This window comes from Protopterus annectens, chromosome 3.part0, assembly GCF_019279795.1.
Source record: "Protopterus annectens isolate FY-2018-M chromosome 3.part0, PAN1.0, whole genome shotgun sequence".
Classification (NCBI taxonomy): domain Eukaryota; kingdom Metazoa; phylum Chordata; order Ceratodontiformes; family Protopteridae; genus Protopterus; species Protopterus annectens.
The window spans coordinates 1,338,886,843-1,338,900,242 of NC_056731.1; the positions used below are offsets into that span (position 1 = coordinate 1,338,886,843).

At 42.9% G+C, this 13,400-nt stretch overlaps 1 protein-coding gene across 1 annotated transcript in view; it reads left to right on the forward strand.

The window, feature by feature from the left end:
* The window catches only part of LOC122796737 (desmoglein-2-like), a 1,662,953-nt gene that overhangs the window by 1,592,078 nt on the left and 57,475 nt on the right, over positions 1-13,400 (forward strand). Inside the window, exons 12-13 of the mRNA XM_044065446.1 lie at positions 10,130-10,363; positions 10,603-10,730. Of these exons, the coding sequence (XP_043921381.1) occupies positions 10,130-10,363; positions 10,603-10,730 (362 nt within the window). The remainder of the gene's footprint in view (positions 1-10,129; positions 10,364-10,602; positions 10,731-13,400) is intronic.

The window sequence follows — 13,400 nt, forward strand, 5'->3', positions numbered from 1 at the left end:
TGCATGTCCCAATCAGATAATCTTGCAGAAGATATCTCAGATTCATAGCAGGCTCAATGCATTACCAATTCTCTGCACTGCCCTTTGGCTTATCTACTGCACCCAGGGTCTTCACAAAATCCCTGGCACCAGTAATTGCATTTTGCAGACAAAAAGGAATTCAAATATAGCCCTACTTGGACGACTGCCTTATTCAAACAGAGAGCAAGGACATTCTTCTAAAGCATCTGGCGTTTGTAAAAAGATTGCTAATTTGCCTAGGGTACACAGTAAACGAAAAGAAATCAAAACTAATGCCCTCTCAAGAGATAATATTCCTGGGTGCAAGCTTAAATACAACTGCCCAGATGGCTTATCTCACGCCAGACAAACAAAGGCAACTGACTCATTACTTTCAAATGATGGCAACAAAGACCCAGCTCCCTGCAAGAAAAATTCTGCAGGCCCTGGGCTTCATGGCATCCTGCATTCTACTAATTCCATATGCAAAACTATATATGAGGAAACTACAATGGTACCTAAAATGTGTTTGGACTCAGCATTGTCACAGCCTGGAGACAGTCATAACCTTAATTCCCTGCCTACTATAGGAGTTTCGATGGTGGGCCCAGCCTGTCACCACAACCAAGTATAGCCTTTCACTTTACCCACAGCCAGGCAGACAATAACAACAGATGCATCAGATTATGCCTGGGGGGCACATATGACAGGAAAATGTATTCAGGGCACGTCGACCAAGGAACAAATGCATCTTCATATCAATCAAAAAGAGATGCTAGCTGTACAGAATGCCCTAACAGATTTTAAGGACCTAATACTTCCAGGACAACTATTAATAAAGATGGACAATACCACAGTTATGTGGTACATAAACAAGCAAGGGGGCACACATTCTTACCCCCTATGCAGACAAGCCATGACTTTGTGGAACACAGCACTGACCTATCAAGTACATCTGCAGGCACAATTCCAGTCAGGAACAAAAAGCACACTGGCAGACGAACTAAGCAGAAATCTCATGGATCCTCATGAATGGAGGCTCAATCCACAAGTATTCAGCATGATAACAAGGAAATGGGGACGCCCAGACATAGATCTCTTTGCCTCCCCTCACAATTACCATATACAGAAATTTTGCACAAGAACTTATCACTCTCAAGCATGGAAAGTGGATGCTCTTTCATTCAGCTGGAAAGGCCTGACAGTCTATGCCTTCCCTCTGATGCCTCTTCTCACCAAGGTGTTACTAAAAGTCAGAAAAGAAAGGCCAAGAATGATCCTGATTGCACCAGACTGGCCATGCCAGCACTGGTACCCAATCCTAAAGAATTTGTCTCAAGGCCCAGCTTGGCTTCTACCTCAAATGCCTCATCTTCTGACACAACAAGACAATCTGATTCTGCACAGTCAACTCAGAACCTTAAACCTGGCAGCATGGCAGATAATGTAGCCACTCAGACTGCACCTCTCTCTAAAGCTGTTATGGATGTCATTTTAGAAGTCAGGAGGCCCAGCACTAGGAAATCTTATGCAGAAAACTGGAAGAGATTCTGTGCTTGGAACCAGGCACAAGGGCTCGAACCACTTGTCCCTAATATACCTCAGATTTTACAATATCTAACCGACATGTTGGACAAAGGCTGATCTTTCTCATCTATTAAAATCCATGCCTCTGCCATTTCAGCTCATTACAATACGGAACCTCCTATTTTTTCACATCCTCTACTAAGATAGTACCTCAGAGGGGCAAAAAATGTAAGACCCCCAAGGAGAGCACCAGTCCCTACTTGGGACCTCACTTTTGTTTTAGAAAAACTCACACTGCCTCCTTTTGAGCCAGCCAGCACAGCTGATCTAAAATTCTTGGCATGGAAAACTGCTCTGCTCCTAGCAATAACTTCTGCAAGAAGAGTTTCAGAGTTACAGGCATTAATGGCTGTGGAACCTTTCCTCATTTTTCATCAGGACAGGGTGTCTCTTAGGACAAACCCAACATTCATGCCAAAGGTGGTCTCCAATGTGGCCTTAAACCAAACCGTTAAATTACTTACTTTTTACCCAAATCCCGAGAATAAAGGGGAGAGACTTCTGCACGCTTTGGATATACACAAACAGCTACATTTCTATTTGGATAAAACAAAAGCTTTCAGAAAAACTGAGCAACTGTTTGTAGCATATGCTGCAGGATCACAAGGAAAGCCTATTACAAAGCAGACAATCTTGAAATGGATAGGACACTGCATCCGCTTCTGTTATGCACAACATGACAAATTAATGCCTAAGGGCATTCGGCCTCATTCTACCAGAGCAGCATCCACTTCAGCAGCTTTCCTCAGAGGGGTACCAATCAAAGACATTTTAGAAGCTGCAACCTGGAGCTTAGTGCACACTTTCACCAAGCACTACCACTTACCTCTGTACTCTTAAATCCAGAGCAGGCTTTGCCACTGCAGTTCTGCAGGGCTTGTTAGCCTCTCCAAATCCAATTTAGACCCAGCCACCCATCCTCAGCTTTTGGGATTCTACCAAAGTGTAATGACTGCAACAGTGAAACACGATGAACATAGTACAGTTGTGTACCTACCATAAATGTAGATGATGTTCATCGTGCATACAGCTGCAGTCATAACAGATGGGGTTATCCTGCCGTCAGGCGGGTCCTTGGTCGGCCGAATTCCAAAGTCTAGGTCCGGCGTCGGTTGTCATTACTTCTTTCCTGACATCAGTGTGGCAGGGGTATAAAAGAACCAGCCGACGCCATTTTCTCCAGTCTTTCTTGCCGCGCGGTGCCCGAAGCAGAAGCAGTTCGCAAGTGCTGGTCGGCCAGCTCCTGAGATTTACGAAAATATTTCAGCCGAAGTCTTCTTGAAAGCTAAGTACCCGTTGGAAACTTTTCTTGCCTCAGACCGATGTCAGACAAAGTTAATAATTGCATTTCATGTGGGAAGCAAATACCGCATAAGGATTTCCATTCCTTCTGCAATTCTTGCTTAGGCCCAGACCACGATGTCTCGGCCTGTCGTTTCTGTGCTAGATTCAACAAACGCACTATTAAGCGTCAGGCGGAGTTTGCCCAACACTATTTTGGTAAAAAATTTTATTACATTATGTCGTCGGATACTCCGACTCTAGTTTTGAGTAAAAGACGCAAAGATAAGGACCGACATACGAGGTCCGCGACTTCTACCGACACCACACTAAAGCCAGCTACAGGTGCTCCGGTTCTCAGTGAGGTGCCTACGCAGCCCCTGAGTACCGATGACGCTTCTTTGGCGGTGTCTTCTGTGCCCGAGGTCGCAGGCTCCTCGGCCCCCACTCCAACTACAGATACCGATGCCACTCTTGGCAGGGAAACTCAGAGTTTAGACAGGCCTGCCACCTCTCAAGGTGTCTTCAGGCCTTCCTCTTTTTCCATTAAGGCTTTCACAAAATCTAAAGCAGCCATGAAAACTAAAAGACAAGCTCCACAGAGCCCCTCTCAAGGCCCCATGCCTAAAAAACAGATGCGCAAAATGGCTGAGGATTTGATTACTCTTATCAGGAGATCTCAACCCCCCTCAGACAAAAGGCCCAGATTGGAGGAAGACTACCCTTCCTCAGACCAAGCCTCTATTACCTCAGAACATTCTGAGGACCAGGAATATTCATATTCCCCTTTTGAATGTTCTGATGCTGAGGAGTCCATTCCCTCGGTCTCCCCCCCTGAGGACTATTCTTTTGGGGAAACCTTGCATACCTTGAGGGAACACTTTCACTGGGAAGGCCAAGATTACTCAGATTCCAAGAAAAGGCTCAGGAATTTTCTCTTGCTTCCTCAGCACAGGCCTCTGGCTATCCCTCCTGATTTGGATATATTAGATGATGTGTGCACAGAAGCCAGCCTCAACCCAGATTCTTTGCCTCCAGCTCCTGTTAAGCCTGACAGGTATTACCGGGTCCCTGATTCACACCAATTCCTATACAAAAGCCATGCTGCTGACCCAGAAACTATTTCACAGGGTCCCAAGGGAATTAAGGCCTCTACTGCTAAAAACCCATTACCTTCAGAGAGAGATTCCAGATCTTTAGAAAGGTGGGGGAAAAAGGTGTACACCTCGGCCACTTTAACCATGAGGGCATTAAACTGTCAGTTCCATATGTTAAAGTATCAACAGTTTTTGTTATCTCAGTTGAAAAGCAAAATGACACAACCTGAACAACCAGATTTAAAGGAGTTGCAGGATTTGTTGCATAGTGCAGAGCAAGTGGGTAAACATACCTTGCAATGTGGTTTTGATGCTTTAGAGGCCTAATGTAGAGCTGCTGTTACAGGGTCTGTCATACGTTGACATGCTTGGCTCAAAGAGCAAACCTTGCCAGATCATGTCAAAGCTAAATTACTAGATGCACCTCTTCAAAAAGATGTATTGTTTGGTGTTAAAGCTGAGGAGGTACTAAAGAAAATGGAGGAAAAGGCAAGATCAATGCAAACAGTGAAAGATTTCTTACAGGTACAACCTCCACGTTTCAGCAGAAACGGGCCTTCAAAAAATTGGTCCTTTCCAGCCATGGACAGACCTCAAAGAGGTAGATACAGGCGTCCGAGGGGTAGAGGGCAATCTCAAGTATCATTTAGAGCCATACAATGGCAAGCACCTACACCAAGATGTGGAGAAGATAGATCACAGTCATTCAGAAAGCAGACACAATGACTTTCCCCTTTGCATGCCAAGCAAAGCTTTAATGGCAGCACCTTTAGGCAGAAAACTGGCATTATTTTCAAAAAATTGGCATATTGTCACAAAAGACAAATGGATCCTGGACATTATAGACAGAGGCTACAGATTCCATTTTCACACCCTTCCAAAAGTGAGAGGCATGCCAAACCTGCCACAAAATCAAAGGGCAGAGGCACAAAAACAAATTTCAGCTCTCATGGACATGAACACTATTCAAGCGGTACCTGCAAAAAATCAGGGTCAAGGTTTTTATTCCAGACTATTCCTGGTACCAAGGAAGGACAAAGATTGGAGACCTATTTTGGACCTATCCATCCTAAACACATATTTACTTGTACCAAAATTCAAGATGCTCACATTACAACAGCTTCTTCCCATGCTGGGCAAGGAGTCTTGGCTGGTAACATTGGACCTCAAGGAGGCATACCTGCATGTCCCTATCAGACAAGATTGCAGAAGATACCTCCGATTTCTTGCAGGTTCAACCCATTATCAATTCTCTGCATTGCCCTTTGGCTTATCTACTGCACCCAGAGTGTTTATGAAATGCCTGGCATCAGTAATTGCCTTCTGCAGATTTCAAGGGATACAAACATACCCACATCTGAACGACTGCCTGATCCAAGCGGACAGCAAGCGCATACTTCTGAAACACCTGGCATTTGTAATAAAATTGTTGAACTTTCTGGGATACACAGTCAACAAAAAGAAATCAAAACTAATACCCTCTCAAGCAATAATTTTCCTGGGTGCCAGCTTGAATACAAACACCCAGATGGCCTACATCACTCCAGAGAAGCAAGGGCAACTATCTCAGTACTTCAGAAAAATGGCAACCTTCACCAGGCTGACTGCAAGGAAAGTCCTGCAGGCTCTGGGATTCATGGCATCTTGCATCCTGCTGATCCCATGTGCAAAGCTGCATATGAGGAAACTTCAATGGTACCTAAAAAACTTATGGTCTCAACACAGCCACAGTTTGGAAACAATTATACCACTCATTCCATGTCTTCAAAAGGAATTTCTGTGGTGGGCTCAAGCATGCCAAAGAAACATAGGTCTCCACTTCTGCATGCCTCAAGCAAATCAAATCATCACAACAGACGCCTCGGACTACGCCTGGGGGGCGCACATGACAGATCAGTGCATTCAGGGCAAATGGTCCCAAAAGGAGAAGCACCGACACATCAATCAAAAGGAAATGCTAGCAGTACAAAATGCTATTATGGCCTTCAAAGACCTACTGCATCCAGGCCAGCTATTGATAAGGATAGACAACACCACAGTGATGTGGTACATAAACAAACAGGGAGGAACTCATTCATTCCCCGCTGTGCAGACTAGCCATGTCCCTTTGGAACACGGGTCTGGAATTGCAAATCCAACTTCAAGCACAATTCCTGCCAGGGAAGAAAAACACGCTGGCAGACAACCTAAGCAGAAATATGACAGATCAACACGAATGGAAGTTGCATCCTCAAGTTTTCACAAAGATAATTCAGGCATGGGGTCGGCCAGACATAGATCTCTTTGCTACCCACAGAAATTACCAACTGAAAAAATTTTGCTCAAGGACCTATCATCCACAGGCCTGGAAAGTGGACACACTTTCTTTCAATTGGACAACATTGACAGTCTATGCCTTTCCACCTCTTCCTCTGCTGCCCAAAATTCTATTAAAAGCCAGAGCAGAGAGGCCAAAGATGATTCTCATTGCTCCAGACTGACCAAGACAACACTGGTATCCACTCCTGAAGAGCCTGACGCATTCCCCACCATGGATCCTGCCTCTAGTGCCTCTTCTGTTGACCCAGCACAACTTCAAATCTCTTCACAGTCAGCTGAAAACCCTCAATCTAGCCGCATGGAGGATTCCTTGATTTCCCAACAGACCCTCCTCTCCAAGGAGGTGCAGGATATTATCTTGGAGGCCAGAAGACCTTCTACTAGAAAAGCCTACTCAGCCAAATGGAAAAGGTTTTGTATCTGGAATCAGAAAAAGAGCCAGAATCCTTGGGTACTAAATTTGCCTCAAATATTACAGTACCTAGCTGAGATGTTAAACAGTGGACTTTCCTTCTCCTCCATCAAGATCCATGCCTCAGCCATTTCTGCACAATACAACACTGACCCTCCTTTATTCTCTCATCCTGTCTTAAGACAGTTCCTCAGAGGGGCTAAGAATATAAAACCCCCAAGGAAACCACCAGTACCTGCTTGGGACCTCAACTTCATTTTAGTAAAACTGACCTTACCTCCATTTGAGCCAGCTGCTTCAACAGAACTGCAATATTTGTCATGGAAAACAGCCTTCCTTCTGGCTATCACCTCAGCATGCAGGGTTTCGGAACTACAAGACCTCATGGCTGTGCAACCTTTCATCATTTTCCATCAGGAAAGAGTTTCCTTACAAACTAACCCTTCCTTTATGCCAAAGGTAGTATCCAGTGTAGCCTTGAATCAGACTATCCACTTAACTACCTTTTATCCTAACCCACAAAACAAAGGGGAAAGACTACTACATTCCTTGGACATTCACAGACAACTTTGTTATTATTTGGACAGGACAAAGCCATTCAGAAAATCAGAGCAACTCTTTGTGTCCTATGCTACAGGTGCTCAAGGAAAGGCTATTTCCAAACAGACAATCTCAAAATGGATAGCCCACTGCATACATTTTTTGTTACTCATTTCATGGAAAAACTGTACCTACAAGCATCAGATCTCACTCCACAAGGGCCACAGCTACCTCTGCAGCTTTCCTCAGGGGGGTTCCTACCAAGGATATTTTGGAAGCAGCCACTTGGAGTTCTGTGCACACTTTCTCCAAGCACTATCACCTTCCACTATACTCTAAATCTAGAGCGGGCTTTGCCACAGCAGTCTTGCAGGGCATCCTTGCTCCTCCTAGTTCCACTTAGTGCCTACCACCCATTTTTAGCTTTGGGATTCTACCCATCTGTTATGACTGCAAGCTGTATGCACGATGAACATAGTACAGTTTTGTACCTACCATAAATGTAGATGTTCGAGTGCTAATACAGCTGCAGTCCAGGTTTCCCTCCCTCCATCCCCTCTTGGGACAGGCCTTATGACAAGCACCTCCTCATACAACCTGATTGGGGTATTCTTTTATGGTGTATTTGCTTGCAAACTACTGTTTTTTGATTATATTACATTGCATTATTACATAAGTTTATGTTTTGTCTTCCTTCTGGGGGCACCTGACATCTGGGACAAGAAAAACTGAAGAAAATGGCGTCGGCTGGTTCTTTTATACCCCTGCCGCACTGACGTCAGGGAAGAAGCGACGACAACCAACGCCGGACCTAGACTTTGGAATTCGGCCGACCGAGTACCCGCCTGACGGCAGGATAACCCCATCTGTTATGACTGCAGCTGTATTAGCACTCGAACATCTACATTTATGGTAGGTACAAAACTGTACTTTCGAGTGTATTCACTGTTGCAGTCCAGGTTACCCACCCACCATCCCTCTTTTTTCATTGGTGGGACTTTTCTGTACTTCTCATCTCTATACTACCTAAGTGGTGTATTTGCCTGTAGATGAAGAAAATGTTTATAGTAATATATGCATGTTTTTGGCATGATTTTATCTTTCCAGCATTCCTATTTGAGGGCACCTGACATCTGGGGCAAGAAAAACTGAAGAAAATGGCGTCTGTTGCAACTTTTATACCCTTGGCGCACTGACGTCAAGGAAGAGGCGACAGCAACCGACGCCGGACCAAGACTTTGGAACTCGGGCCGACTGCGGGTCGCCTACCAGCAGGATAACCCAAGTGTAATGAATGCAACATTGAGTACACTCGAACATCTACATTTATGGTAGGTACACAACTGTAGTTTTCTTTTCCTTTGGTGTTATGTATTGCTCAGAATACCATAACAAACACCTAGAAGAAAGGCATGTACAAGAGTCGCCAGTGTTGTGTGCCAAAATGAAACTAATGCAGTTAAAGCAATATAAAAATGTTGCTGTAAAATTCAAATTCTGGACAAAACTATATTTATTAATAGACACTCCTCTTTAACTATTTATGGTGTATTTGAATGTTTTTTATGAATTTAGTATGTCAGTATATTTTTAAGTTTAAACGTAATGTGTAGTTTGTACAGATAGGATAGTATATTTTTGTTTATTTTTTTTTTGTTAGTTTTCAAAGATGTGCAGTTTGTACATGTTAAATGCATATTTAAAATGTTAATAAAAGTTGAGGAAAGCAGTGAGAGCTCTAGGATCCATCCATCCATCCATCCACAACCTCTTTTTCCCATTTTTGCACTTTGGGTCACTAAGGTATTGGCAATTAAAGTATATTGGTCATGCTCTGAGGCATCTTTATTTTTAGAATATTCTTGGTTATATTCCTCATGTTAAAGGTGCAGGTAGTCTTGCAAAAATGAGTATAATGGGTTTTGATTTTTTAGTTTCATTGTTGACTCAGTTTTTCTGCATAGTCACACCAACAAAATGATGTCATTGCATGTTTGGGCAATGATTTACTTGCAACTGCAAACCATTCTGCCTAAGTAGAAACAGTATAATTCCGTAGAAGGGTAGCTTCTTACTTTGTCATATGTATACTGTATTACCACATGATAATTTTCAATGTAGGGTCTTTCACCAGTAAGACCTAGTTGATAACTTGTCTTTGTAGGAGGTAAGAAACTCCTACTGCTGCATTTAGAATGGAAATACAGTAGCCAATACATTAGTTTTGGTAGCAAAGCATAGAAAGCTTAGCCTTTCATGATGTCATGGTAGGGGATTTCAGCGCTAAGAAAATTGTCAGAGAGCTGTATTGTGTACGATAAGGAAGTAGTACCTATACTTGCTTCAGAACGTGACCAGTTCACTTCTCATACATGACCAAATATACTTTTAAGTTGAAACCCAAAATTTCACAATGCCCCAGATGAGATAACAGAACATGCCTTTGATAAATTAACAAGGAGATGAAATGCAATAAAGGAGGAGGGACAGCCATCCTCCGTGAAGTCATGGCTGACCAACTCGGACTAACGTGCTGCATTTTAATAAAAAAAAAAAAAGTTTTCTTTTGTATTAGCAAATGGATTCTGCAGAGGTGCTGTTGTATTCATAGTTGCAGGTGTGCTTTTCAAGCTTCATTTGTAGATACAGGAATACAGTTTTTGAGGAATGGCTTTCCTTAAGTTTTGGTTTGAATATGAACTGCTCAAAAGATTATTGTGCCCCCAAAAGTAGTTAAAAAATTGAAAGTTATGTGGATGTCTTACAAGTCTTTGGTTTTGTGTTTTTATTTGTTTAGGTATGTACGGTTTATATATATATATATATAATATATATATATGTGTGTGTGTGTATGTATGTATATACTTATTTTACTTGATACTGTCTTTCAAAGGTACAAGCATGCAATTGGTACGTCAAAAACCACTGTGGCCTAAGGAATATGAAGTTCAGTTTCAAATAAGCGATCGACAAGGCTTAATGTGCACTGAGAAACAGATACTGAAGTTGCATGTATGCTCATGCCACGTAGATGGCATACACTGTGCAGACTATCGACGTGAAAGTAGTGCAGTACTTGGAGGTGGAGCTATTGGCCTGATGATACTTGCATTTTTATTGCTCCTTCGTAAGTAATCAAGACAGTTTATTTTCTTACTTTGTCTGTTTTAGCATTGTGTTATGCATGTTTATCCTTAACCGTCATATTACTTTTAAAGCATGGAACACTAGCTATATTAAATTCATTGCAGCTAAATATTTATCTACTTTTGTAGAATAGGTAACAGTAGTAGTACTTCCCCTGCATACTTTGTTTCAGAAGGTGCTACATTTCCTCGTTGACCTAGTGTTTGTCTTTTTTGACAGTTGTACCCCTTTTGTTACTGGTGTGTAAATGTGGAGGCGCTGCTGGTCCTGCGTTCGCTCTAATTCCTGATGCAATCACAGAGACACTTCAGCCATGGAACAAGGAAGGAGCCGCACCTCAAGATAAGGTTAGTAGCTGTCACTAATGTATAATAAATCAATTATAAAATGAATATGATACTAGCTTCTGGTGCCTTTACAAGTGGTTATGACTTTATTTATTTTTATTTTATTTTACATTTGTTTACCGGGAAAGTCCAACTGGACACAGGTCCATTTTCAGCGGAGGTCCGGGGAGAAAAGCTCCACATTATAATACATTACATGAGAGTAAAAAGAAGTAGAACATACATACATATGGCATATGTACACATCAGGACAACATGCTGGTGATTAACAAACATACACATAGCATATATACACACAATAGGACATCATGCTAGTGATTAACATTTCTTACAGTAGACAATCTTAAGGTACATTTTTTTTCTTTTGCAGTTATAAGTTTTGTAAGGTAAATGTATACCGATTTGGAAGCTTTCAGGGGAGAAACTGTTTATACATAGCTGTACCCTGACAAATTCTCTTGGTATGGATTAGCCTGGTGAGTGGCATGAGCATAGCCAGTTACTTAGTGGGTTTTCAGGAGTGTTTTGAATTGGCTAAAGGAGGTGGTAGAAGTTATTTGGCTTGGTAGTGTGTTCCAGGTTTTGGCAACGATGGACTTAACAGCTTCGTGTTTATGTTTGATGACAGTTATGAGGTTCTGGTTACTAGATCTTAAGGCTCTAGAGGGAATGTGGGGCTAAATTAGGTGCTGAAGTGCTGGAGTTATCTCAGGAAGGTAGTAGAGTTTGTGTGCTATAGAGAGTTGATTGAGCAGAAGTATATGAGGCAACTCAAGCCAGTTGAATTGCTTAAGGGATAGACAGTGGTGGGACCTATATGAGACTTCAGTAGCAAACTTAGCAATCTTGCTGTAGCAAGATTCCATTTTGTTTAGATCAGTTTGTTGGAGATTGGTCAAGATGGGGGAGGCATAGAGGAGGGTGGATAGAAGATGAGTCCTTGTGATGGTTACTTTGGTGTGTTTTGTCATTAACTCTTTGTTCCTGTAGAGGAGACCCAAGTTTTTTATTAACTTTCTTTATGGTTTTGCTATGTGGATGTCGAACCTCAGGTTATTGTCTATTTCTACGCCAAGCAGTTTAGTGTGTGTGGCTGGACTGATTTGAATGTTTTCTTTGGAGCCAATGGTGAAATTATTATTTAGGGGAGGAGCCTCTGCCAGGGCTGAAAATAATTAGTATTTTTTTTTTTTGGGATTAAGAAGAAGTTTGATGTTAGTGAACCAAGTTTTTACTGGGGTGAAGTTATTTTGGGTAAGGGTTTGCAGTTCACTAAGGGTAGGGGCAGCACATATGAGGATAGTGTCATCTGCATATTGTACTATTGAGGCAGTGGAAGAGGATGAAGAGATCGGATTTGTAAATAGAGAGAACAGCAATGGTGCAAGGATGGATCCTTGAGGGACTCCTATGGTTACTGGTAACAGGGGGGACAATTGGTCTTGCCATAGGACTGCTTGCTGACAGTCAGATAAGTAGCTGTTGAACCATGATATAAAGGAAGGACTTATATTTAGGGTGGATAGGGTATCAAGAAGCAGACTGTGGTTTACCATGTCAAAGGCTTTTGATAGGTCTAAGAATATGGAAGAAACAAATAGACCCTTGTTTCTGTGGTGGTTAACTATGTTGGTGAATGATAGTAGTGCTGTCGTGGTAATATAGGAAGGTGTAAAGCCATGCTGGGATTTGGAGAGTAGGTTGTTCTGCAGGTACTGTATTAGTTGAGTATGAACAACTCTTTCTAATATTTTGGATAAAGGTGGTAGCATTGCTATTGGGCGATAGTTGGTGAGCTCTTAGGAGTTGCCTCCTTTGTGCAGTGGAATTAAATATGATTATCATCGTGTATACAGCTGCAGTCATAACAGATGGGTTCTCCTGCCGTCAGACGGGTCCTCGGTCAGCCGAATTCCAAAGTCTAGGTCCGGCGTTGGTTGTCGTCGCTTCTTCCCTGACATCAGTGCGACAGGGGTATAAAAGAACCAGCCGACGCCATTTTCTTCAGTCTTTCTTGCCGCGCGGTGCCCGAAGCAGAAGCAGTTCGCAAGTGCCGGTCGGCCAACTCCTGAAATTATGAAAATTTTGCAACCGAAGTCTTCTTTAAAGCTAAGTACCCCGTGGGGAAACTTTTCTTGCCTCAGACCGATGTCAGACAAAGTTAATAATTGTATTTCATGTGGGAAGCAAATACCGCATAAGGATTTTCATTCCCTCTGCATTCCTTGCTTAGGCCCAGACCACGACGTTTCAGTCTGTCGTTTTTGTGCTACATTCAACAAATGCACCATTAAGCGTCTGGCGGAGTTCGCCCAGCACAATTTTGGCAAAATATTTAACTATATTATGTCGTCGGATACTCCGACTCCAGTTTTATCTAAAAAACGCAAAGATAAGGACCGACACACGAGGTCCGCGGCCTCTACCGACACCACGCCAAAGCCGACTACAGGTGGTCCGGTTCTCAGTGAGGCGCCTACGCAGCCCCTGCCTACCGACAACACTTTATTGGCGGTGTCTCCTGTACCCGAGGTCGCATGCTCCTCGGCCCACACCCCGACTACAGATACCGAAGCCATTGTTGGTGGTGAATCTCAAAATGCAGACAGGCCTGCCTCCTCTCAAGGTGTCTTCAGACCTTCCTCCTCTTTTTCCATCAAGGCTTTCACT